This window comes from Scyliorhinus torazame, chromosome 5 (genome assembly GCF_047496885.1).
Source record: "Scyliorhinus torazame isolate Kashiwa2021f chromosome 5, sScyTor2.1, whole genome shotgun sequence".
In the NCBI taxonomy this organism is placed as follows: domain Eukaryota; kingdom Metazoa; phylum Chordata; class Chondrichthyes; order Carcharhiniformes; family Scyliorhinidae; genus Scyliorhinus; species Scyliorhinus torazame.
In genome coordinates, this window is record NC_092711.1 from 1,653,762 (window position 1) to 1,680,789 (window position 27,028).

At 53.8% G+C, this 27,028-nt stretch overlaps 1 protein-coding gene across 2 annotated transcripts in view; it reads left to right on the forward strand.

Moving 5' to 3' along the window:
• LOC140418133 (uncharacterized protein C14orf93 homolog) overlaps positions 1–22,734 on the forward strand; it is a 94,304-nt gene extending 71,570 nt beyond the window's left edge. For both annotated transcript variants that reach the window (XM_072501548.1, XM_072501547.1), the window contains exons 5-7: positions 14,366–14,469; positions 20,172–20,284; positions 22,333–22,734. In XM_072501548.1, coding sequence (XP_072357649.1) covers positions 14,366–14,469; positions 20,172–20,284; positions 22,333–22,713 — 598 coding nt within the window. In that variant the 3' untranslated portion in view covers positions 22,714–22,734. The remainder of the gene's footprint in view (positions 1–14,365; positions 14,470–20,171; positions 20,285–22,332) is intronic.
• Positions 22,735–27,028: the final 4,294 nt, after the last annotated feature.

Genomic DNA, 27,028 nt, shown 5'->3' on the forward strand with positions numbered 1-27,028 from the left:
GGATATAGAGAGAGAGAGAGAACCGGGATAGAGAGAGAGAGAGAACCGGGATAGAGAGAGAGAGAGAACCGGGATAGAGGAGAGAGAGAGGAACCGGGATAGAGAGAGAGAACCGGGATAGAAAGAGAGAGGGAACCAGGATAGAGAGAGAGAGAGAGAACCGGGATAGAGAGAGAGAGAGAACCGGGATAGAGAGAGAGAGAGAACCGGTATTGAGAGAGAGAGAGAGAACCGGGATAGAGAGAGATAGAACCGGGATAGAGAGAGAGAGAGAGAGAAAACCGGGATAGAGAGAGAGAGAGAACCGGGATTGAGAGAGGGAGAGAGAACCGAGATAGAGAGAGAGAGAACCGGGATAGAGAGAGATAGAACCGGGATAGAGAGAGAGAGATAGGGAGAACCGGGATAGAGAGAGAGAGAGAGAGAACCGGGATAGAGACAGAGAGAGAACCGGGATAGAGAGAGAGAGAGAACCGGTATTGAGAGAGAGAGAGAGAACCGGGATGGAGAGAGAGAGAGAAAACCGTGATGGAGAGGGAGAACCAGGATAGAGAGAGAGAGAAAGAGAACCGGGATAGAGAGAGAGAGAACCGGGATAGAGACAGAGAGAGAACCGGGATAGAGAGAGAGAGAACCGGGATGGAGAGAGAGAGAACCGGGATAGAGAGAGAGAGAGAGAGAGAACCGCGACAGAGAGAGAGACAGAGAACCGGGATAGAGAGAGAGAATAGGGATAGAGAGAGAGAGAACAGGTATAGAGAGAGAGAGAGAAAACCGTGATGGAGAGGGAGAACCAGGATAGAGAGAGAGAGAGAGAACCGGGATAGAGAGAGAGAGAGAGAACCGGGATAGAGAGAGAGAGAACCAGGATAGAGAGAGAGAGAACCAGGATAGAGAGAGAGAGAACCAGGATAGAGAGAGAGAGAACCGGGATAGAGAGAGAGAGAACCAGGATAGAGAGAGAGAGAACCGGGATATAGAGAGAGACAGAGAGAGAGAACCGGGATAGAGAGAGAGAGAGAGAGAAAACCGGGATAGAGAGAGAGAGAGAACCGGGATTGAGAGAGAGAGAACCAGATTTGAGAGACAGAGAACCGGGATAAAGAGAGAGAGGGAGAACCGGGAAAGAGAGAGAGAGGGAGAACCGGGAAAGAAAGAGAGAACCGGGATAGAGAGAGAGAGAGAACTGGGATAGAGAGAGAGAGAGAGAACTGGGATAGAGAGAGAGAGAGAGAACTGGGATAGAGAGAGAGAGAGAGAACCAGGATAGAGAGAGAGATAACCGGGATATAGAGAGAGAGAGAGACCGGGATAGAGAGAGAGAGAGAACCGGGATAGAGAGAGAGAGAGAGAGAACCGGGATAGAGAGAGAGTGAGAGAACCGGGATAGAGATAGAGAGAGAGAGAACCGGGATAGAGGAGAGAGAGAGAGAACCGGGATAGAGAGAGAGGAACCGGGATAGAGAGAGAGAACCGGGATAGAAAGAGAGAGGGAACCAGGATAGAGAGAGAGAACCGGGATAGAGAGAGAGAGAGAGAGAAAACCGGGATAGAGAGAGAGAGAGAACCGGGATAGACAGAGAGAGAGAAAACCGGGATAGAGAGAGAGAGAGAACCGGTATTGAGAGAGAGAGAAAGAACCGGGATAGAGAGAGAGAGAGAAAACCGTGATGGAGAGGGAGAACCAGGATAGAGAGAGAGAGAAAGAGAACCGGGATAGAGAGAGAGAGAACCGGGATAGAGACAGAGAGAGAACCGGGATAGAGAGAGAGAGAACCGGGATGGAGAGAGAGAGAACCGGGATAGAGAGAGAGAGAGAGACAGAGAACCGGGATAGAGAGAGAGAATAGGGATAGAGAGAGAGAGAATAGGGATAGAGAGAGAGAGAACAGGGATAGAGAGAGAGAGAGAAAACCGTGATGGAGAGGGAGAACCGGGATAGAGAGAGAGAGAGAGAACCGGGATAGAGAGAGAGAGAGAGAACCGTGATAGAGAGAGAGAGAGAGAACCGGGATAGAGAGAGAGAGAACCAGGATAGAGAGAGAGAGAACCAGGATAGAGAGAGAGAGAACCGGGATAGAGAGAGAGAGAACCAGGATAGAGAGAGAGAGAACCGGGATATAGAGAGAGACACAGAGAGAGAACCGGGATAGAGAGAGAGAGAGAGAGAAAACCGGGATAGAGAGAGAGAGAGAACCGGGATTGAGAGAGAGAGAACCAGATTTGAGAGACAGAGAACCGGGATAGAGAGAGAGAGGGAGAACCGGGAAAGAGAGAGAGAGGGAGAACCGGGAAAGAAAGAGAGAACCGGGATAGAGAGAGAGAGAGAACTGGGATAGAGAGAGAACTGGGATAGAGAGAGAGAGAGAGAACCGGGATAGAGAGAGAGAGAGAGAACCGGGATAGAGAGAGAGAGAGAGAACCGTGATAGAGAGAGAGATAGAGAACCGGGATAGAGAGAGAGAGAACCAGGATAGAGAGAGAGAGAACCAGGATAGAGAGAGAGAGAACCGGGATAGAGAGAGAGAGAACCGGGATATAGAGAGAGACACAGAGAGAGAACCGGGATAGAGAGAGAGAGAGAGAGAAAACCGGGATAGAGAGAGAGAGAGAACCGGGATTGAGAGAGAGAGAACCAGATTTGAGAGACAGAGAACCGGGATAGAGAGAGAGAGGGAGAACCGGGAAAGAGAGAGAGAGGGAGAACCGGGAAAGAAAGAGAGAACCGGGATAGAGAGAGAGAGAGAACTGGGATAGAGAGAGAGAGAGAGAACTAGGATAGAGAGAGAGAGAGAGAACTGGGATAGAGAGAGAGAGAACCAGGATAGAGAGAGAGATAACCGGGATATAGAGAGAGAGAGAGAACCGGGATAGAGAGAGAGAGAGAACCGGGATAGAGAGAGAGAGAGAACCGGGATAGAGGAGAGAGAGAGGAACCGGGATAGAGAGAGAGAACCGGGATAGAAAGAGAGAGGGAACCAGGATAGAGAGAGAGAGAGAGAACCGGGATAGAGAGAGAGAGAGAACCGGGATAGAGAGAGAGAGAGAACCGGTATTGAGAGAGAGAGAGAGAACCGGGATAGAGAGAGATAGAACCGGGATAGAGAGAGAGAGAGAGAGAAAACCGGGATAGAGAGAGAGAGAGAACCGGGATTGAGAGAGGGAGAGAGAACCGAGATAGAGAGAGAGAGAACCGGGATAGAGAGAGATAGAACCGGGATAGAGAGAGAGAGATAGGGAGAACCGGGATAGAGAGAGAGAGAGAGAGAACCGGGATAGAGACAGAGAGAGAACCGGGATAGAGAGAGAGAGAGAACCGGTATTGAGAGAGAGAGAGAGAACCGGGATGGAGAGAGAGAGAGAAAACCGTGATGGAGAGGGAGAACCAGGATAGAGAGAGAGAGAAAGAGAACCGGGATAGAGAGAGAGAGAACCGGGATAGAGACAGAGAGAGAACCGGGATAGAGAGAGAGAGAACCGGGATGGAGAGAGAGAGAACCGGGATAGAGAGAGAGAGAGAGAGAGAACCGCGACAGAGAGAGAGACAGAGAACCGGGATAGAGAGAGAGAATAGGGATAGAGAGAGAGAGAACAGGTATAGAGAGAGAGAGAGAAAACCGTGATGGAGAGGGAGAACCAGGATAGAGAGAGAGAGAGAGAACCGGGATAGAGAGAGAGAGAGAGAACCGGGATAGAGAGAGAGAGAACCAGGATAGAGAGAGAGAGAACCAGGATAGAGAGAGAGAGAACCAGGATAGAGAGAGAGAGAACCGGGATAGAGAGAGAGAGAACCAGGATAGAGAGAGAGAGAACCGGGATATAGAGAGAGACAGAGAGAGAGAACCGGGATAGAGAGAGAGAGAGAGAGAAAACCGGGATAGAGAGAGAGAGAGAACCGGGATTGAGAGAGAGAGAACCAGATTTGAGAGACAGAGAACCGGGATAAAGAGAGAGAGGGAGAACCGGGAAAGAGAGAGAGAGGGAGAACCGGGAAAGAAAGAGAGAACCGGGATAGAGAGAGAGAGAGAACTGGGATAGAGAGAGAGAGAGAGAACTGGGATAGAGAGAGAGAGAGAGAACTGGGATAGAGAGAGAGAGAGAGAACCAGGATAGAGAGAGAGATAACCGGGATATAGAGAGAGAGAGAGACCGGGATAGAGAGAGAGAGAGAACCGGGATAGAGAGAGAGAGAGAGAGAACCGGGATAGAGAGAGAGTGAGAGAACCGGGATAGAGATAGAGAGAGAGAGAACCGGGATAGAGGAGAGAGAGAGAGAACCGGGATAGAGAGAGAGGAACCGGGATAGAGAGAGAGAACCGGGATAGAAAGAGAGAGGGAACCAGGATAGAGAGAGAGAACCGGGATAGAGAGAGAGAGAGAGAGAAAACCGGGATAGAGAGAGAGAGAGAACCGGGATAGACAGAGAGAGAGAAAACCGGGATAGAGAGAGAGAGAGAACCGGTATTGAGAGAGAGAGAAAGAACCGGGATAGAGAGAGAGAGAGAAAACCGTGATGGAGAGGGAGAACCAGGATAGAGAGAGAGAGAAAGAGAACCGGGATAGAGAGAGAGAGAACCGGGATAGAGACAGAGAGAGAACCGGGATAGAGAGAGAGAGAACCGGGATGGAGAGAGAGAGAACCGGGATAGAGAGAGAGAGAGAGACAGAGAACCGGGATAGAGAGAGAGAATAGGGATAGAGAGAGAGAGAACAGGGATAGAGAGAGAGAGAGAAAACCGTGATGGAGAGGGAGAACCGGGATAGAGAGAGAGAGAGAGAACCGGGATAGAGAGAGAGAGAGAGAACCGTGATAGAGAGAGAGAGAGAGAACCGGGATAGAGAGAGAGAGAACCAGGATAGAGAGAGAGAGAACCAGGATAGAGAGAGAGAGAACCGGGATAGAGAGAGAGAGAACCAGGATAGAGAGAGAGAGAACCGGGATATAGAGAGAGACACAGAGAGAGAACCGGGATAGAGAGAGAGAGAGAGAGAAAACCGGGATAGAGAGAGAGAGAGAACCGGGATTGAGAGAGAGAGAACCAGATTTGAGAGACAGAGAACCGGGATAGAGAGAGAGAGGGAGAACCGGGAAAGAGAGAGAGAGGGAGAACCGGGAAAGAAAGAGAGAACCGGGATAGAGAGAGAGAGAGAACTGGGATAGAGAGAGAACTGGGATAGAGAGAGAGAGAGAGAACTGGGATAGAGAGAGAGAGAGAGAACCAGGATAGAGAGAGAGATAACCGGGATATAGAGAGAGAGAGAGAACCGGGATAGAGAGAGAGAGAGAACCGGGATAGAGAGAGAGAGAGAACCGGGATAGAGGAGAGAGAGAGAGAACCGGGATAGAGAGAGAGGAACCGGGATAGAGAGAGAGAACCGGGATAGAAAGAGAGAGGGAACCAGGATAGAGAGAGAGAGAGAGAACCGGGATAGAGAGAGAGAGAGAACCGGGATAGAGAGAGAGAGAGAACCGGGATAGAGAGAGATAGAACCGGGATAGAGAGAGAGAGAGAGAGAAAACCGGGATAGAGAGAGAGAGAGAACCGGGATTGAGAGAGGGAGAGAGAACCGAGATAGAGAGAGAGAGAACCGGGATAGAGAGAGATAGAACCGGGATAGAGAGAGAGACACAGAGAGAGAACCGGGATAGAGAGAGAGAGAGAGAGAAAACCGGGATAGAGAGAGAGAGAGAACCGGGATTGAGAGAGAGAGAACCAGATTTGAGAGACAGAGAACCGGGATAGAGAGAGAGAGGGAGAACCGTGATGGAGAGGGAGAACCAGGATAGAGAGAGAGAGAAAGAGAACCGGGATAGAGAGAGAGAGAACCGGGATAGAGACAGAGAGAGAACCGGGATAGAGAGAGAGAGAACCGGGATAGAGAGAGAGAGAACCGGGATGGAGAGAGAGAGAACCGGGATAGAGAGAGAGAGAGAGAGAACCGCGACAGAGAGAGAGACAGAGAACCGGGATAGAGAGAGAGAATAGGGATAGAGAGAGAGAGAACAGGGATAGAGAGAGAGAGAGAAAACCGTGATGGAGAGGGAGAACCGGGATAGAGAGAGAGAGAGAGAACCGGGATAGAGAGAGAGAGAGAGAACCGTGATAGAGAGAGAGATAGAGAACCGGGATAGAGAGAGAGAGAACCAGGATAGAGAGAGAGAGAACCAGGATAGAGAGAGAGAGAACCGGGATAGAGAGAGAGAGAACCAGGATAGAGAGAGAGAGAACCGGGATATAGAGAGAGACACAGAGAGAGAACCGGGATAGAGAGAGAGAGAGAGAGAAAACCGGGATAGAGAGAGAGAGAGAACCGGGATTGAGAGAGAGAGAACCAGATTTGAGAGACAGAGAACCGGGATAGAGAGAGAGAGGGAGAACCGGGAAAGAGAGAGAGAGGGAGAACCGGGAAAGAAAGAGAGAGAGAACCGGGATAGAGAGAGAGAGAGAACCGGGATAGAGGAGAGAGAGAGAGAACCGGGATAGAGAGAGAGGAACCGGGATAGAGAGAGAGAACCGGGATAGAAAGAGAGAGGGAACCAGGATAGAGAGAGAGAGAGAGAACCGGGATAGAGAGAGAGAGAGAACCGGGATAGAGAGAGAGAGAGAACCGGGATAGAGAGAGAGAGAGAACCGGGATAGAGAGAGATAGAACCGGGATAGAGAGAGAGAGAGAGAGAAAACCGGGATAGAGAGAGAGAGAGAACCGGGATTGAGAGAGGGAGAGAGAACCGAGATAGAGAGAGAGAGAACCGGGATAGAGAGAGATAGAACCGGGATAGAGAGAGAGAGATAGGGAGAACCGGGATAGAGAGAGAGAGAGAACCGGGATAGAGAGAGAGAGAACCGCGATAGAGAGCGAGAGAGAGAGAACCGGGATAGAGAGAGAGAGAGAAAACGTGATGGAGAGGGAGAACCGGGATAGAGAGAGAGAGAGAACCGGCATAGAGAGCGAGAGAGATAACCGGGTTTGAGAGAGAGAGAGAGAACGGGGAGAGAGAGAAAGAGAGAGAGAGAGAACCGGGAGAGTGAGAGAGAGAGAACCGGGAGAGAGAGAGAGAGAGAGAGAGAAAACTGTGATGGAGAGAGAGAAGGAGAACCAGGAGAGAGAGAGAGAGAACCGGGATAGAGATAGAGAGAGAGCGAACCGGGATAGAGGAGAGAGAGAGAGAACCGGGATAGAGAGAGAGGAACCGGGATAGAGAGAGAGAACCGGGATAGAGAGAGAGGGAACCAGGATAGAGAGAGAGAGAGAGAACCGGGATAGAGAGAGAGAGAAAACCGGGATAGAGAGAGAGAGAGAACCGGGATTGAGAGAGGGAGAGAGAACCGAGATAGAGAGAGAGAGAACCGTGATAGAGAGAGATAGAACCGGGATAGAGACAGAGAGAGAACCGGGATAGAGACAGAGAGAGAACCGGGATAGAGAGAGAGAGAACGGGGTTGGAGAGAGAGAGAACCGGGATAGAGAGAGAGAATACCGGGATAGAGAGAGAGAGAGAGAGTACCGGGATAGAGAGAGAGAGAGAGAACCGGGATAGAGAGAGAGAGAACTGGGATAGAGAGAGAGAGAGAACCAGGAAAGAGAGAGAGAACTGGGATAGAGAGAGAGAGAGAACTGGGATAGAGAGAGAGAGAGAGAACCAGGATAGAGAGAGAGAGAGAACCGGGATAGAGAGAGAGGGAGAGAACTGGGATAGAGGGAGAGAGAGAGAGAGAGAAAACTGGGATAGAGAGAGAGAGAACCGAGATAGAGAGAGAGAGAACTGGGATAGAGAGAGAGAGAGAGAACCAGGAAAGAGAGAGAGAACTGGGATAGAGAGAGAGAGAGAACTGGGATAGAGAGAGAGAGAGAGAACCAGGATAGAGAGAGAGAGAGAACCGGGATAGAGAGAGAGAAAGAACTGGGATAGAGAGAGAGAGAGAGAACCAGGATAGAGAGAGAGAGAACCAGGGTAGAGAGAGAGAGAACCAGGATAGAGAGAGAGAGGGAGAACCGGGAAAGAGAGAGAGAGGGAGAACCGGGAAAGAGAGAGAGAACCGGGATAGAGAGAGAGAGAGAGAACTGGGATAGAGATAGAGAGAGAGAGAGAGAACCAGGATAGAGAGAGAGAGAACCGGGATAGAGAGAGAGTGAGAGAACCGGGATAGAGAGAGAGAGAACCGGGATAGAGGAGAGAGAGAGAGAACCGGGATAGAGAGAGAGAGAGAGAACCAGGAAAGAGAGAGAGAACTGGGATAGAGAGAGAGAGAGAACCAGGATAGAGAGAGAGAGAGAACCAGGATAGAGAGAGAGAGAGAACCAGGATAGAGAGAGAGAGATAACCGGGATAGAGAGAGGGAAAGAACTGGGATAGAGAGAGAGAGAGAGAGAACCAGGATAGAGAGAGAGAGAACCAGGATAGAGAGAGAGAGAACCGGGATATAGAGAGAGACAGAGAGAGAGAGCCGGGATAGAGAGAGAGAGAGAACCGGGATTGAGAGAGAGAGAACCAGGATTGAGAGAGAGAGAACCGGGATAGAGAGAGAGAGGGAGAACCGGAAAAGAGAGAGAGAGGGAGAACCGGGAAAGAGAGAGAGAACCGGGATAGAGAGAGAGAGAGAGAACTGGGATAGAGAGAGAGAGAGAGAACTGGGATAGAGAGAGAGAGAGAGAACCAGGATAGAGAGAGAGAGAACCGGGATAGAAAGAGAGAGAACCGGGATAGAGAGAGAGTGAGAGAACCGGGATAGAGATAGAGAGAGAGAGAACCGGGATAGAGGAGAGAGAGAGAGAACCGGGATAGAGAGAGAGAACTGGGATTGAGAGAGAGAGAGAGAACTGGGATAGAGAGAGAGAGAGAGAGAACTGGGATAGAGAGAGAGAGAGAGAACCAGGATAGAGAGAGAACCGGGATAGAGAGAGAGAGAGAACCGGGATAGAGAGAGAGAGAAAACCGGGATAGAGAGAGAGTGAGAGAACCGGGATAGAGATAGAGAGAGAGAGAACCGGGATAGAGGAGAGAGAGAGAGAACCGGGATAGAGAGAGAGGAACCGGGATAGAGAGAGAGAACCGGGATAGAGAGAGAGAGGGAACCAGGATAGAGAGAGAGAAAACCGGGATAGAGAGAGAGAGAGAACCGGGATTGAGAGAGAGAGAGAGAACCGGGATAGAGAGAGATAGAACCGGGATAGAGAGAGAGAGATAGAGAGAGAGAAAACCGGGATAGAGAGAGAGAGAACCGGGATTGAGAGAGGGAGAGAGAACCGAGATAGAGAGAGAGAGAACCGGGATAGAGAGAGATAGAACCGGGATTGAGAGAGAGAGAGAGGGAGAACCGGGATAGAGAGAGAGAGAACCGGGATAGAGAGAGAGAGTACCGGGATAGAGAGAGAGAGAGAGAGTACCGGGATAGAGAGAGAGAGAGAGAGTACCGGGATAGAGAGAGAGAGAGAGAACCGGGATAGAGAGAGAGAGAGAGTACCGGGATAGAGAGAGAGAGAGAGAGAACCGGGATAGAGAGAGAGAGAACTGGGATAGAGAGAGAAAACCAGTAAAGAGAGAGAGAACCAGTAAAGAGAGAGAGAACTGGGATAGAGAGAGAGAGAGAACTGGGATATAGAGAGAGAGAGAGAGAACCAGGATAGAGAGAGAGAGAGAACCGGGATAGAGAGAGAGGGAGAGAACTGGGATAGAGGGAGAGAGAGAGAGAGAGAAAACTGGGATAGAGAGATAGAGAGAGAACCGAGATAGAGAGAGAGAGAACTGGGATAGAGAGAGAGAGAGAGAACCAGGAAAGAGAGAGAGAACTGGGATAGAGAGAGAGAGAGAGAACCAGGAAAGAGAGAGAGAACTGGGAGAGAGAGAGAGAACCAGGATAGAGAGAGAGAGATAACCGGGTTAGAGAGAGAGAAAGAACTGGGATAGAGCGAGAGAGAGAGAACCAGGATAGAGAGAGAGAACCGGGATAGAGAGAGAGAAAGAACTGGGATAGAGAGAGAGGGAGATAACTGGGATAGAGGGAGAGAGAGAGAGAGAACCTGGATAGAGAGAGAGAGAGAGAACCGGGATAGAGAGAGAGAGAGAACCAGAATAGAGAGAGAGAGAACCGGGATACAGAGAGAGAGAGAGAACCGGGATAGAGAGAGAGAGAGAGAAAACCGGGATAGGGAGAGAGAGAGAGTGAGAACCGGAATAGAGAGAGAGAGAGAACCGGAATAGAGAGAGAGACAGAGAGAGAACCGGGATAGAGAGAGAGAGAACCGGGATAGAGAGAGAGAACCGGGATAGAGAGAGAAAGAGAGAACCGGGATAGATAGAGAGAGAGAGACCCGGGATAGAGAAAGAGAACCGGGATAGAGAGAGAGAGAACCGGGAAAGAGAGAGAGAGAGAGAACTGGGATAGAGAGAGAGACTGAACCGGATTAGAGAGAGAGAGAGAACCGGGATAGAGAGGGTGAGAGAACCGGGATAGAGCGAGAACCGGGATAGAGAGAGAGAGAGAGAACCGGGATAGAGGGAGAGACAGAGAACCGGGATAGAGAGAGAGGGAGAGCACCGGGATAGAGAGAGAGAGAGAACCGGAATAGAGAGAGCGAGAGAGTGAACCGGGGTAGAGAGAGAGAACCGGGATAGAGTGAGGGAGAGAGAACCGGGATACAGAGAGTGAGAGAGAAAACCGGGAGAGAGAGAACAGGGATAGAGAGAGAGAGACAGAACTGGGATAGAGAGAGAGAGAGAACCGGGATAGAGAGAGAGAGAGAGAATCGGGATCGAGAGAGAGAGTGACAACCGGGATAGATAGATAGAGAACCGGGATAGGGAGAATGAGAGAGAGGGAACGGGGGACAGAGAGAGAGAACAGGAGAAAGAGTGAGAGAGAGAGATCGGGAGTGAGAGAGAGAGAACCGGAGAGAGAGAGAGCGAACCGGAAAGAGGGAGAGAGAGAGAGTGAACGGGAGTGAGAGAGAGAGAGAACTGGAGGGAGAGAGAGGGAGAGAACAGCAGAGAGAGAGAATGGGAGAACCGGGATAGAGAGAGAGAGAGAACCGGGATACAGAGAGAGAGAGAGAAAACCGGGATAGAGAGAGAGAGAGAACCGGGATAGAGAGAGAGGGAACCGGGATGGAGAGAGATAGAGAGAGAACCGGGATAGAGAGAGAGAACCGGGATAGAGAGAGAGAGAGAGAACCGGTATAGAGAGAGAGAGAGAACCTAGATAGAGTGAGAGAGAGAGGACCTGGATAGAGAGAGAGAGAACCGGGAAAGAGAGATTGATAACCGGGATAGAGAGAGAGAGAGAGAACCGGGATAGAGAGAGAGAGAGAGAGAACTGTGATAGAGAGAGAGAGAGAAAACAGGGGAGAGGGAGAGAGAAAACGGGGGAGAGAGAGAGAAAACAGGGGAGCGAGAGAGAGAGAGAACGGAGATAGATAGAGAGAGAACGGGATAGGGAGAATGAGAGAGCGGGAACGGGGGAGAGAGAGAGAGAGAACTGGGATAGAGAGAGAGAGAGACCGGGATAGAGGGAGAGAGAACTGGGAGAGAGAGAACGGGAGAGAGAAAGAGAGAACGTGAGAAAGAGGGAGAGAACGTGAGAAAGAGAGAGAGCGAGAGAGAACGGGAGAGAGAGAGAGAGAGAACGGGAGAGAGAGAGAGAACGGGAGAGAGAGAGAGAACTGGGATAGAGAGAGAGAACTGGGATAGTGAGAGAGAGAACCGGGATAGAGAGCGAGAGAGAACCGGGATAGAGAGAGAAAGAGAACCGGGATAGAGAGAGAGATAGAGAGAACAGGGATAGAGAGAGAGAGAGAGAGAGAACAGGGATAGAGAGAGAGAGAGAGAACCGGGATAGAGAGAGAGAGAGAGAAAACGAGGGGGGGGGAGAGAGAACGGGAGAGAGAGAGAGAGGGAACTGGGTTAGAGAGAGTGAGTGAGAGAGAGAGAACCTGGATAGAGAGAGAGAGAACCGGGATAGAGAGAGAGAGAGAGAACCGGGATAGAGAGAGAGAGAACCGGGATAGAGAGAGAGAGAACCGGGATAGAGAGAGAGAGAGAACCGGGATAGAGTGAGAGTGAGAGAGAAAACTGGGAGAGAGAGAGAGCGAGAGAGAAAACAGGGGAGAGAGAGAGAGAATGTGAGAGAGAGAGGGAACCAGGATAGAGAGAGAGAGAACCGGGATAGAGAGAGAGAGAGAGGAAACCGGGATAGAGAGAGAGAGGACCGGGATAGAGAGAGAGAGAGAGAGAGAGAGAACTGGGATAGAGAGAGAGAGAGAGAACTGAGATAGAGAGAGAGAGAGAGAACCGGGATAGAACGGGAGAGAGAACCGGGATACAGAGAGAGAGAGAGAAAACCGGGATAGAGAGAGAGAGAACCGGGAGAGAGAGAGAGAGAACAGGGATAGAGAGAGAGAGAGGGTGAACCTGGATAGAGAGAGATAGAGAGAGAACCGGGATAGAGAGAGAGAGTGAGAGAACCGGGATAGAGAGAGAGAGAGAGAGAACCAGGAAAGGGAGAGAGAGAGAACCGGGAAAGAGTGAGAGAGAGAACCGGGATAGAGTGAGAGAGAGAACCGGGATACAGAGAGAGAGAGAGAAAACCGGGATAGAGAGAGAGAGAGAACCAGGATAGAGACAGAGAGAGAAATGGGAGAGAGAGAGATAGAGAGAGAACCGGGAGAGAGAGCCAGAGAGAGAGAGAGAGAGAACGGGAGAGAGACAGAGAGAGAGAACCGGGATAGAGTGAGAGAGAGAACCGGGATACAGAGAGAGAGAGAGAAAACCGGGATAGAGAGAGAGAGAGAACCGGGATAGAGAGAGAGAGAGAGAACTGGGATAGAGAGAGAGAGGGTGAACCGGAATAGAGAGAGAACCGGGATAGAGAGAGAGAGAGAACCGGGATAGAGAGCGAGAGGGACAGAGAGAGAGAGTGAGAGAGACAGAGAGAGAAACGGGAGTGAGAGCGAGAGAGAGACAGAGAGAGAGAGAGAGATAGAGAGAGAAAGAGAGATAGAGAGAGAGAGAGAGTGAGACAGAGAGAGAGAACGGGAGAGAGGGCGAACGGAAGAGAGAGAGAACGGGGGAGAGAGAGAGAAAACGAGAGAGAACAGAGGGAGAGAGAGAGAACGGGGGAGACAGAAAGAGAGAGAGAACGGGAGAGAGAGGGAGAGACATAGAACATAGAACATTCCAGCGCAGTCCAGGCCCTTCGGCCCTCGATGTTGCGCCGACCTGTGAAACCACTCTAAAGCCCATCTACACTATTCCCTTATCGTCCATATGTCTATCCAATGACCATTTGAAAGCCCTTAGTATTGGCGAGTCCACTACTGTTGCAGGCAGGGCATTCCACACCCTTACTACTCTCTGAGTAAAGAACCTACCTCTGACATCTGTCCTATATCTATCTCCCCTCAATTTAAAGCTATGTCCCCTCGTGCTAGACATCACCATCCTAGGAAAAAGGCTCTCACTGTCCACCCTATCCAATCCTCTGATCATCTGGTATGCCTCAATTAAGTCATCTCTTAACCTTCTTCTCTCTAACGAAAACAGCCTCAAGTCCCTCAGCCTTTCCTCATAAGATCTTCCCTGCATACCAGGCAACATTCTGGTAAATCTCCTCTGCAGCCTTTCCAATGCTTCCACAGAGAGAGAGGGACAGAGAGAAAAAGAGAGAGGGAGATAAGGAGACAGGTAAAGACAGACAGAAACAGAGAGGCAGTGGCGAAGGATTGGGACAAAGGGACAGAGAGAGAGGGTTACAGTGGGAGAGAGGTACGGACAGGGAGAGACAAAATGAGCGACACAGAGAGGGAGAAAGAGACTAAGTTAAGAGTTGGGAGGCAATCAGAGGAAGGGTGAGTGAGACCATGAGAGACGGACAAAGGGGGAGAAATGAAGATAGAGAGACAAGAGAGAGAAAGATGGACGGAGAGAGAAAGGGGGGGGGGGCGGAGAGAGAGAGACACAGAGAGAGAGAGAGAGAGAACGGGAGAGAGAGAGAGACAGAGAGAGAGAGAACGGGAGAGAGAGAGATAGAGAGAGACAGAGAGAGAGAGAGAGAGACAGAGAGAGAGAGAACGGGAGAGAGAGAGAGACAGAGAGAGAGAGAACGGGGGAGAGAGAGACAGAGAGAGAGAGAACGGGAGAGAGAGAGAGACAGCGAGAGAGAGAACGGGAGAGAGAGAGAGAGACAGCTCCCTCACCCATTCTGTCATGGCTGACAAGTCTGCCTCTCTCTCTCGGCCGGGTTCACTGATGTCTCCGTTCCCAGCAGTCACCCTCAGCTCCCCCCCCCCCCCCCCCCCACATTGGAGGGAGCGGTCCTACCCGCGGCGCCAGCAAAGACCTTTGTGACCCCGGTCTGCTCTCTCGTGACAGTATAAAGTCCTCCTGGAATATCGGAGTGGTCAAGTACCTGGTCGAGAAGCTCAAGGGGCAGTTAGTCCTCAGCAGCCATCACTACGCAGACAAGGAACTGAAAGGTAGGGGGGCCGGGTGGGTGGGTGGGGGGTCGGGCGGTACGGGGAGACAGCCTGTTGGGCGAGCGAAGGGGCGGCGAAGGGGCATGAGGCCATCCGGGATTGAATTGGGGGACTTGATCCACTCTTGCGGAAACTCTGCTGTCCATAATCGTCCAATGCTGTTTGAGGGGCCGAATGGGCCTCCTCCTGTTGCTGCGTAACTGGCTCGAGGGGCTGAATGGGCCTCCTCCTGTTCCTGTGGAACAGACTCGAGGAGGGGGGCTGAATGGGTCTCCTCCTGTTCCTGTCTAACAGATTCGAGGGGGGTGCTGAATGGGCCTCCTCCTGTTCCTGTGTAACAGACTCGAGGATCGAGGGGCTGAATGGGCCCCCTCGTGTTCATGTGTAACAGGCTCGAGGGGCTGAATGGGCCGCCTCCTGTTCCTGTGTCACAGATTCGAGGAGGGGGGTGCTGAATGGGCCTCCTCCTGTTCCTGTGTAACAGACTCGAGTAGACGGGGCTGAATGGGCCTCCTCCTGTTCCTGTGTGACAGACTCGAGGAGGGGGCTGAATGGGCCTCCTCCTGTTCCTGTGCAACAGACTCGAGGAGGGGGCTGAATGGGCCTCCTCCTGTTCCTGTGCAACAGACTCGAGGAGGGGGCTGAATGGGCCTCCTCCTGTTCCTGTGTGACAGACTCGAGGAGGGGGCTGAATGGGCCTCCTCCTGTTCCTGTGTAACAGACTCGAGGAGGGGGAGCTGAATGGGCCCCCTCCTGTTCCTGTGTAACAGACTCGAGTAGAGGGGGCTGAATGGGCCTCCTCCTGTTCCTGTGTGACAGACTCGAGGAGGGGGGGCTGAATGGGCCTCCTCCTGTTCCTGTGTAACTGGCTCGAGGGGCTGAATGGGCCTCCTCCTGTTCCTGTGTAACAGACTCGAGGAGGGGGGGCTGAATGGCCCTCCTCCTGTTCCTGTGTAACAGACTCGAGGGGGGGGGGGCTGAATGGCCCTCCTCCTGTTCCTGTGTAACAGACTCGAGGAGAGGCCGCTGAATGGGCCTCCCGTTCCTCTGTAACAGACTCGAGGAGGGGGGGCTGAATGGGCCTCCTCCTGTTCTTGTGTAACAGGCTCGAGGAGCGGGGCTGAATGGGCCTCCTCCTGTTCCTGTCTAACAGACTCGAGGAGGGGGCTGAATAGGCCTCCTCCTGTTCCTGTGTAACTGGCTCGAGGGGCTGAATGGGCCTCCTCCTGTTCCTGTGTAACAGACTCGAGGAGGGGGGGGCTGAATGGGCCTCCTCCTGTTCCTGTGTAACAGACTCGAGGAGGGGGGGTCTGAATGGGTCTCCTCCTGTTCCTGTGTAACAGACTCGAGGAGAGGGGGCTGAATGGGCCTCCTGTTCCTCTGTAACAGACTCGAGGAGGGGGGGCTGAATGGGCCTCCTCCTGTTCCTGTGTAACAGACTCGAGGAGGGGGGGTCTGAATGGGTCTCCTCCTGTTCCTGTGTAACAGACTCGAGGAGAGGGGGCTGAATGGGCCTCCTGTTCCTCTGTAACAGACACGAGGAGGAGGGGCTGAATGGGCCTCCTCCTGTTCCTGTGTAACAGGCTCTAAGGGCCGAATGGGCCTCCTCCTGTTCCTGTGTAACAGACTCGAGGAGGAGGGGCTGAATGGGTCTCCTCCTGTTCCTGTGTAACAGACTCGAGGAGAGGGCTGAATGGGCCTCCTCCTGTTCCTGTGTAACAGGCTCGAGGGGCCGAATGGGCCTCCTCCTGTTCCTGTGTAACAGACTCGAGGAGGAGGGGCTGAATGGGCCTCCTCCTGTTCCTGTGTAACAGGCTCGAGGGGCTGAATGGGCCTCCTCCTGTTCCTGTGTAACAGACTCGAGGAGGGGGGGCTGAATGGGCCCCCTCCTGTTCCTGTGTAACAGACTCGAGGAGGGGGGGCTGAATGGGCCTCCTCCTGTTCCTGTGTAACAGACTAGAGGAGGGGAGGCTGAATGGGCCTCCTCCTGTTCCTGTGTAACAGACTCGAGGAGGGGGGGCTGAATGGGCCTCCTCCTGTTCCTGTGTAACAGGCTCGAGGGGCTGAATGGGCCCCCTCCTGTTCCTGTGTAACAGGCTCGAGGCGCTGAATGGGCCCCCTCCTGTTCCTGTGTAACAGGCTCGAGGGGCTGAATGGGCCTCCTCCTGTTCCTGTGTAACAGACTCGAGGAGGGGGGGCTGAATGGGCCCCCTCCTGTTCCTGTGTAACAGACTCGAGGAGGAGGCTGAATGGGCCTCCTCCTGTTCCTGTGTAACAGACTTGAGGGGCTGAATGGGCCTCCTCCTGTTCCTGTGTAACAGGCTCGAGGAGGGGGCTGAATGGGCCTCCTCCTGTTCCTGTGTAACAGACTCGAGGAGGGGGCTGAATGGGCCTCCTCCTGTTCCTGTGTAACAGACTCGAGTAGACGGGGCTGAATGGGCCTCCTCCTGTTCCTGTGTGACAGACCCGAGGAGGGGGCTGAATGGGCCTCCTCCTGTTCCTGTGGAACAGACTCGAGGAGGGGGGGCTGAATGGGCCTCCTCCTGTTCCTGTGTAACAGACTCGAGTAGAGGGGGCTGAATGGGCCTCCTCCTGTTCCTGTGTGACAGACTCGAGGAGGGGGCTGAATGGGCCTCCTCCTGTTTCTGTGCAACAGACTCGAGGAGGGGGGGCTGAATGGGCCTCCTCCTGTTCCTGTGTAACTGGCTCGAGGAGTTGAATGGGCCTCCTCCTGTTCCTGTGTAACAGACTCGAGGAGGGGAGGCTGAATGGCCCTCCTCCTGTTCCTGTGTAACAGACTCGAGGGGGGGGGGGCTGAATGGGCCCCCTCCTGTTCCTGTGTAACAGACTCGAGGAGAGGCGGCTGAATGGGCCTCCCGTTCCTCTGTAACAGACTCGAGGAGGGGGGGCTGAATGGGCCCCCTCCTGTTCCTGTGTAACAGACTCGAGGAGAGGCGGCTGAATGGGCCTCCCGTTCCTCTGTAACAGGCTCGAGGAGGGGGGCTGAATGGGCCTCCTCCTGTTCCTGTCTAACAGACTCGAGGAGGGGGCTGAATAGGCCTCCTCCTGTTCCTGTGTAACAGACTCGAGGAGGGGGGGGCTGAATGGGCCTCCTCCTGTTCCTGTGTAACTGGCTCGAGGGGCTGAATGGGCCTCCTCCTGTTCCTGTGTAACAGACTCGAGGAGGGGGGGCTGAATGGGTCCCCTCCTGTTCCTGTCTAACAGACTCGAGGAGGGGGCTGAATGGGCCTCCTCCTGTTCCTGTGTAACAGACTCGAGGAGGGGGGGGGCTGAATGGGCTTCCTCCTGTTCCTGTGTAACAGACTCGAGGAGGGGGGCTGAATGGGCCTCCTGTTCCTCTGTAACAGACTCGAGGAGGGGGGGCTGAATGGGCCTCCTCCTGTTCCTGTGTAACAGACTCGAGGAGGGGGCTGAATGGGCCTCCTCCTGTTCCTGTGTAACAGACCCGAGGAGGGGGGGCTGAATGGGCCTCCTCCTGTTCCTGTGTAACAGACTCGAGGAGGAGCTGAATGGGCCTCCTCCTGGTCTGTGTAACATACTCGAGGAGGGGGCTGAATGGGCCTCCTCCTGTTCCTGTGTAACAGACTCGAGGAGGGGGGGCTGAATGGACCCCCTCCTGTTCCTGTGTAACAGACTCGAGGAGGGGGGGCTGAATGGGCCTCCTCCTGTTCCTGTGTAACAGACTCGAGGAGGGGGGGCTGAATGGGCCTCCTCCTGTTCCTGTGTAACAGACTCGAGGAGGGGAGGGGCTGAATGGGCCTCCTCCTGTTCCTGTGTAACAAGCTCGAGGAGGGGGCTGAATGGGCCCCCTCCTGTTCCTGTGTAACAGACTCGAGGAGGGGGGGCTGAATGGGCCTCCTCCTGATCCTGTGTAACAGACTCGAGGAGGGGGGGCTGAATGGGCCTCCTCCTGTTCCTGTGTAACAGACTCGAGGAGGGGGTGCTGAATGGGCCTCCTCCTGTTCCTGTGTAACAGACTCGAGGAGGGGGGGGCTGAATGGGCCTCCTCCTGTTCCTGTGTAACAGACTCGAGGAGGGGGGGCTGAATGGACCTCCTCCTGTTCCTGTGTAACAGACTCGAGGAGGGGAGGGGCTGAATGGGCCTCCTCCTGTTCCTGTGTAGCAGACTCGAGGAGGGGGGGCTGAATGGGCCTCCTCCTGTTCCTGTGTAGCAGACTCGAGGAGGGGGGGCTGAATGGGCCTCCTCCTGTTCCTGTGTGACAGACTCGAGGAGGGGGGGCTGAATGGGCCTCCTCCTGTTCCTGCGTAACAGACTCGAGGAGAGGCTGAATGGGCCTCCTCCTGTTCCTGTGTGACAGACTCGAGGAGCTGAATGGGCCCCCTCCTGTTCCTATGTAACAGACTCGAGGAGGGGGGGCTGAATGGGCCTCCTCCTGTTCCTGTGTAACAGACTCGAGGAGGGGAGGGGCTGAATGGGCCTCCTCCTGTTCCTGTGTAACAAGCTCGAGGAGGGGGCTGAATGGGCCCCCTCCTGTTCCTGTGTAACAGACTCGAGGAGGGGGGACTGAATGGGCCTCCTCCTGTTCCTGTGTAACAGACTCGAGGAGGGGGGGCTGAATGGGCCTCCTCCTGTTCCTGTGAAACAGACTCGAGGAGGGGAGGGGCTGAATGGGCCTCCTCCTGTTCCTGTGTAACAAGCTCGAGGAGGGGGCTGAATGGGCCCCCTCCTGTTCCTGTGTAACAGACTCGAGGAGGGGGGACTGAATGGGCCTCCTCCTGTTCCTGTGTAACAGACTCGAGGAGGGGGCTGAATGGGCCTCCTCCTGTTCCTGTGTAACAGACTCGAGGAGGAGGGGGCTGAATGGGCCTCCTCCAGTACCTGTATAACAGACTCGAGGAGGGGGGCTGAATGGGCCTCCTCCTGTTCCTGTGTAACAAGCTCGAGGAGGGGGCTGAATGGGCCTCCTCCTGTTCCTGTGTAACAGACTCGAGGAGGGGGGGCTGAATGGGCCTCCTGTTCCTGTGTAACAGACTCGAGGAGGGGGGTGCTGAATGGGCCTCCTCCTGTTCCTGTGTAACAGACTCGAGGAATGGCTGAATGGGCCTCCTCCTGTTCCTGTGTAACAGACTCGAGGAGGGGGGGCTGAATGGGCCTCCTCCTGTTCCTGTGTAACAGACTCGAGGAGCTGAATGGGCCTCCTCCTGTTCCTGTGTAACAGACTCGAGGGGCTGAATGGGCCTCCTCCTGTTCCTGTGTAACAGACTTGAGGAGGTGGGCTGAATGGGCCTCCTCCTGTTCCTGTGTAACAGACTCGAGGAGGGGGGGCTGAATGGGTCCCCTCCTGTTCCTGTGTAACAGACTCGAGGAGGGGGGGCTGAATGGGCCTCCTCCTGTTCCTGTGTAACAGACTCGAGGAGGGGGCTGAATGGGCCTCCTCCTGTTCCTGTGTAACAGACTCGAGGAGCGGGGTCTGAATGGGCCTCCTCCTGTTCCTGTGTAACAGACTCGAGGAGGGGGGGGCTGAATGGGCCGCCTCCTGTTCCCGTGTAACAGACTCGAGGAGGTGCTGAATGGGTCTCCTCCTGTTCCTGTGTAACAGACTCGAGGAGGGGGGGCTGAATGGGCCTCCTCCTGTTCCTGTGTAACAGACTCGAGGGGCTGAATGGGCCTCCTCCTGTTCCTGTGTTGGAGGAACCTGATTGGTTGTATTTTGCCGCAGGGGCGTGTGTGGCCTACTTCCTGACGAAGAGGCGGGAATATCGGAATGCCATGAATCCCTACAAGAGCCTGAAGGAACGCGAGGACAAGAAGCTGAGGAGCCGGCGGTACAGGGTCAGTGCTAAGAAGGGTCAAGGGTTACCACAGAGGTCAAATCAGCAAGGGCTTGCGTCCATTGGGATTGTGTAGAGTGGGAATGAACGGGAAGGGTTTTGGCTCCATTGGGATTGTTTACAGTGGGGGTGAATGGGAAGGGGTTTGGGTCCATTGGGATTGTGTAGAGTGGGAATGAACGGGAAGGGTTTTGGCTCCATTGGGATTGTGTACAGTGAGAGTGAACGGGAAGGGGTTTGGGTCCATTGGGATTGTGTACAGTGGGAGTGAACGGGAAGGAGTTTGGGTCCATTGGGATTGTGTACAGTGGGAGTGAACGGGAAGGGGTTTGGGTCCATTGGGATTGTGTACAGTGGGAGTGAACAGGAAGGGGTTTGGGCCCATTGGGTTTGTGTACGGTGGGAGTGAATGGGAAGGGGTTTGGGTCCATTGGGATGTGCACAGTGGGAGTGAACGGGAAGGGGTTTGGGTCCATTGGGATTGTGTACAGTGGGAGTGAACGGGAAGGGTTTAGGGTCCATTGGGATTGTGTACAGTGGGAGTGAACGGGAAGGGGTTTGGGTCCATTGGGATTGTGTACAGTGGGGGTGAACGGGAAGGGGCTTGGGTCCATTGGGATTGTGCGCAGTGGGAGTGAACGGGAAGGGGTTTCAGTCCATTGGGATTGTGTACAGTGGGAGTGAATGGGAAGGGGTTTGGGTCCATTGGGATTGTGTACAGTGGGAGTGAACGGGAAGGGGTTTGGGTCCATTGGGATTGTGTACAGTGAGGGTGAACGGGAAGGGGTTTGGGTCCATTGGGATTGTGTACAGTGGGAGTGAACGGGAAGGGGTTTGGATCCATTGGGATTGTGTACAGTGGGAGTGAACGGGAAGGGGTTTGGGTCCATTGGGATTGTGTACAGTGGGAGTGAACGGGAAGGGGTTTGGGTCCATTGGGATTGTGTACAGTGGGAGTGAACGGGAAGGGGTTTGGGTCCATTGGGATTGTGTACAGTGGGAGTGAATGGGAAGGGGTTTCAGTCCATTGGGATTGTGTACAGTGCGAGTGAACGGGAAGGGGTTTGGGTCCATTGGGATTGTGTACAGTGAGAGTGAACGGGAAGGGGTTTGGGTCCATTGGGATTGTGTACAGTGGGAGTGAACGGGATGGGGTTTGGGTCCATTGGGATTGTGTACAGTGGGGGTGAACGGGAAGGTGTTTGGGTCCATTGGGATTGTGTACAGTGGGAGTGAACGGGAATGGGTTTGGATCCATTGGGATTGTGTACAGTGGGAGTGATCGGGAAGGGGTTTTGGTCCATTGGGATTGTGTACAGTGGGAGTGAACGGGAAGGGGTTTGGATCCATTGGGATTATGCACAGTGGGAGTGATCGGGAAGGGGTTTTGGTCCATTGGGACTGTGTACAGTGGGGGTGAACGGGAAGGGGTTTGGATCCATTGGGATTATGCACAGTGGGTGTGAACGGGAAGGGGTTTGGGTCCATTGGGATTGTGTACAGTGAGAGTGAACGGGAAGGGATTTGGGTCCATTGGGATTGTGTACAGTGGGAGTGAACGGGAAGGGGCTTGGGTCCATTGGGATTGTGCACAGTGGGAGTGAACGGGAAGGGGTTTGGGTCCATTGGGATTGTGTACAGTGGGAGTGAACGGGAAGGGGTTTGGGTCCATTGGGATTGTGTACTGAGGGAGTGAACGGGAAGGGGTATGGGTCCATTGGGATTGTGTACAGTGGGAGTGAACGGGAAGGTGTTTGGGTCCATTGGGATTGTGTACAGTGGGAGTGAACGGGAAGGGGTTTGGGTCCATTGGGATTGTGTACAGAGGGAGTGAACGGGAAGGGGTTTGGGTCCATTGGGATTGTGTACAGTGGGCGGGAAGGGGTTTGGGTCCATTGGGATTGTGTACAGTGGGAGTGAACGGGAAGGGGTTTGCGTCCATTGGGATTGTGTGGAGTGGGAGTGAACGGGAATGGGATTATGTTAATTGTGATGCCCGATCTCCGTGGCTGACTCTCTCTCTCTCTCTCTCTCCCATTGGCCGTACAGCTCTTTGGCGCCCGTTCCGCCATCGTCCGTCTCTTCACCCCCGAGGACCAGCAGCTTTGGGAGACGGCGAGCGAGGAGTTAATGTCGGACGAGGAGGACAGCCCGCTGGAGCCGGGCGTCTGGGTGGCGCGCAGCCCCCGCTTCCGCCCCACCGAGCTGAGCGACCTCTGCAGGCGCCTGGACGCCAACTCCAAGCACGGCCTCCGGCCCAACCGGGTGACGGGCCCCCCCTCCGACCGCCTGCCCTCCTCCTCCTCCTCCGACCTCGGCCTCTTCCCGTCTCCTCTGCACCCGGCCCGGTTCCTGGGCCACTCCCTCGGGGACGGCGAGGAGCTCCATCCTCACCCTTTTGTGGAGGTTAAGGTGGAGAAAGACGATTGAGGGGGAGGGCGGGGCGGGTTTGCGGGTGGGAGGAGGGTTGACCTTTCCCTATACCCCCCCCCCCCCTCCAGTACAGAATGGAAGATGTAGGGCGCAAGATCCCGGCTTTGGGGGCTCTCGGAAAGTTTGCGATGGCCAAGCGAACAGAGGGGCCTCTGACAGTGCGGCGCTCCCTCAGTACTGACCCTCTGACAGTGCGGCACTCCCTCAGTACTGACCCTCTGACAGTGCAGCACTCCCTCAGTACTGACCCTCTGACAGTGCGGCGCTCCCTCAGTACTGACCCTCTGACAGTGCGGCACTCCCTCAGTACTGACCCTCTGACAGTGCGGCGCTCCCTCAGTACTGACCCTCTGACAGTGTGACACTCCCTCAGTACTGACCCTCTGACAGTGCGGCGCTCCCTCAGTACTGACCCTCTGACAGTGCGGCACTCCCTCAGTACTGACCCTCTGACAGTGCGGCGCTCCCTCAGTACTGACCCTCTGACAGTGCGGCACTCCCTCAGTACTGACCCTCTGACAGTGCGGCGCTCCCTCAGTACTGACCCTCTGACAGTGCGGCACTCCCTCAGTACTGAGCCTCTGACCGTAAGGCACTCCCTCAGTACTGACCCTCTGACAGTGCGGCGCTCCCTCAGTACTGACCCTCTGACAGTGCGGCACTCCCTCAGGACTGACCCTCTGACAGTGCGGAACTCCCTCAGTGCTGACCCTCTGACAGTGCGGCACTCCCTCAGTACTGACCCTCTGACAGTGCGGCACTCCCTCAGTACTGACCCTCTGACAGTGCAGCACTCCCTCACTACTGACCCTCTGACAGTGCAGGGCTCCCTCAGTACTGACCCTCTGACAGTGCAGCACTCCCTCACTACTGACCCTCTGACAGTGCTGCACTCCCTCAGTACTGACCCTCTGACAGTGTGGCACTCCCTCAGCACTGACCCTCTGACAGTGCGGCACTCCCTCAGTACTGACTCTCTGACAGTGCAGCACTCCCTCAGTACTGACCCTCTGACAGTGCGGCACTCCCTCAGTACTGACCCTCTGACAGTGCGGCACTCCCTCAGTACTGACCCTCTGACAGTGCAGCTCTCCCTCAGTACTGACCCTCTGACAGTGCGGCACTCCCTCAGTACTGACCCTCTGACAGAGCGGCACTCCCTCAGTACTGACCCACTGACAGTGCGGCACTCCCTCAGTACTGACCCTCTGACAGTGCAGCACTCCCTCAGTACTGACCCACTGACAGTGCGGCGCTCCCTCAGTACTGACCCTCTGACAGTGCGGCACTCCCTCAGTACTGACCCACTGACAGTGCGGCGCTCCCTCAGTACTGACCCTCTGTCAGTGCGGCACTCCCTCAGTACTGACCCTCTGACAGTGCAGCGCTCCCTCAGTACTGACCCTCTGACAGTGCGGCACTCCCTCAGTACTGACCCTCTGACAGTGCAGCACTCCCTCAGCATTACTGTGCTGCACTCAGGTTGTGATGTTTCTGCTCACAGTTGGACCATTCTGTGTATTTTCTGTCCAATTTCAGAGCTGTCCGTCTGTGGGTAGCTCCAGGTGAGAATACAGCGAGAAAAATAAAGTGGATTTTATGGAGTTGCAATCGCCCCTGCTTGCCGCGATAGTGTATAAATTCCAGCAGGTTCCTCATTCTCCTTCTCTTGCCCCATGCCTCTCTTTCTTCCCCTCCCTGTAGAATTCTACCTCTCCGTTTCTCTGTCTCCATCCCCCTTTCCCCGCCCCCCCTAATCCCTGTCTCAATCCCCCTCTCCCTTTTTCTTCCCCCCCCCCCCCCCTTCTCAGTGAACCACATCTACAGGTCCCCTTCCGTCCACATTCTTTGACACTGCCTCACGCCCCGCTTAACGGGAAATGCCAACATTTTCCCTCGGGTAGATGTCCGGCCCCGAAGCTTCCCTGCTCCTCCGCCTCCTTCCTTTTTTCAGTCGAGACGACGCGTTCACTGTTTTCCGAGAGATGCAACCTTTCCACGACCCGGAGAACTCCTGAAAATTAAAGCCAGTGCACCTTCGATCTGGAGCAGCCCAGGCAGTTCAGACGCTGGGGGCGCAGGCCCCCCTGGGGATCTGTCAGCCTTCTGCTGTGACGTTCTCCGAGGACCCTTACCCTGCCGATGGTCATTGTTTGAAGTTCCTTCCTGCCTTTCACCCCTGGCTTTACCTCTGGGATATCATTTGTGTCGTCTGCAGTGAAGGTGATATCTGTTCAATGCACCTTTTCCTTGAGTTCCATTGTTAATTTCCCAGACGCACTCTCTCCAGGACCAACGCACACTTTAGTACCCTTCTATTTTGATACTTGTAGAAACTCTTACCATCTATTTTTAAATTTTTTTCTAGCTATCTTTCCCTCATACTCTAATTTCTCCCACATTATTTTTCTTTATCTTTCACTCATACTCTAATATGTCCGTCATTACTTTTCCTAGCTATCTTTTTCTCATACTCTAATATCTCCCTCATTACTTTTCCTCGCTATCTTTCCCTCATACTCTAATTTCTCCCTTATTATTTTTCCCAGCTATCTTTCCCCTCATACTCTAATTTCTCCCTCATCATTTTTCTCTTGCTATCTCTCACTCATACTCTATCTCCCTAATTATTTTTCCTAGCTGTCTTTCTCTCGTATTCTAATATCTCCCTCATTATCTTTCCTAGCTATCTTTCCCTCATACTCTAATATCTCCCTCATTATCTTTCCTAGCTATCTTTCCCTCATACTCTAATTTCTCCCTCATTATTTTTCCTAGCTATCTTTCGCTCATACTCTAATTTCTCCCTTATTATTTTTCCTAGCTATCTTTCCCTCATACTCTAATATCTCCCTCATTATTTTTCCTAGCTATCTTTCCCTCATATTCTAATTCTCATCTTGTTAGTTTTGCTAGCTCCTTTTTGCTGGTTTTTAATTTATGCACAATACTCTGACCCACCCACAAATCTCATTGCAGATTTCCGCACCATTTTCTTTCAATCTGTTACTGTCTGTAACTTCCTCAGTTAGCCGTGGGTGAAGGATCGTTCTTCGTCACGGGAAGGCATATGTGCTGAGTGTTTTGAATCATCCCCTTCAATGTCCCCCACCGCATCTCCCCTTATCGACTGTCTCCTCCAATCTCCCAGCTCACTTTCACCAGCTCGGCCGCCCTCGACATCAGTTTGACACACGAGTCGCGGAGCCCCTCTTCTCACCCTCAAACCAGAATTCAAGTCCCGTTATGATCACTGCTTCCTAGGGTTTTTTTTTTTTTTTTTCGCCGCTCGCCCTCAGGACGAGTGTGGATGTGCCGTCTGTGAGGCTGACTGCTTCACGTTTTGTCAATGAATTCCCCCCCCCCCCTTGCTGCTGAAACACTCAATGAAGAGACGACGCATGAGATGCCAAAACAAAGCGGAGAGGATTTATTGAGCCAGCGCTGAATCAGTTTGGAGATGGCTCCGAGCCTTCACAATCCACTCCAATCGCACCCACACCACAGATTGCACTGGGAGGGAGGGAGCGAGGGCGTTACGCCCGTGTCCCCCTCTCCCGGTTGAGCAGGCAGGGCCTGCCCCTCCCTCCCCATTTACACACACATTCACACTGAACCCATCCACCAATAAAATATAGAATAGAATTTACTCTGATTAAAAACTTGCAAAGTTCAGCAAAGCACCAGCGCGGCAAAGTTCGAAAGGCTTCGCGAGCGGGAGTCGTCTTCCAGCCAGCCCAATCGCAACACCGCCCCCCCCCCCTCCTCATCCAGAACCGTCACCCTCCCCCTCCCCACTAACCTTACCCGTCACCCTCTGAGCTGGCCCCATCAACCCCGAGCTGGCCCCATAAACCCCTGAGATGGACCCATCGCTGCATTGTTTCAATCCTCCATCTTCACTCTGGCCCTATAGTAAAACAGAGAACAAGAGAGAGGGAGGGAGGGAGAGATTGACACATGCAGGCGAGGGTTGGACGGGGAAATGGGCTGAGCGAGGGGGAAGAGGGAAAGAGGAATGTTGTTTGAGGACGAATGATAAACCACGACCCCTTTCCCCACTCCCCTTCTCTCTGTTCCCTCAATCCCTCTCTCTCGCCGCTGTCCCCATCGCCCTCCCCCCCCCCCCCCCCCCCCCCCCCCCCCCCAGACAGCTCCCTGTGAAGAAGGCGGCCGAGCAAAAACCCCCCTCCCCCCCCCCCCCCCCACGGACCCGCCCTAAGGGGCCGAGCCTGGGATCAGGGCCGGGAGGAGCGACGTCCCGTGGAATCTTTCTGTGCCGAGGAGCCAGCCAGGAGATGGGGGCTTCAGC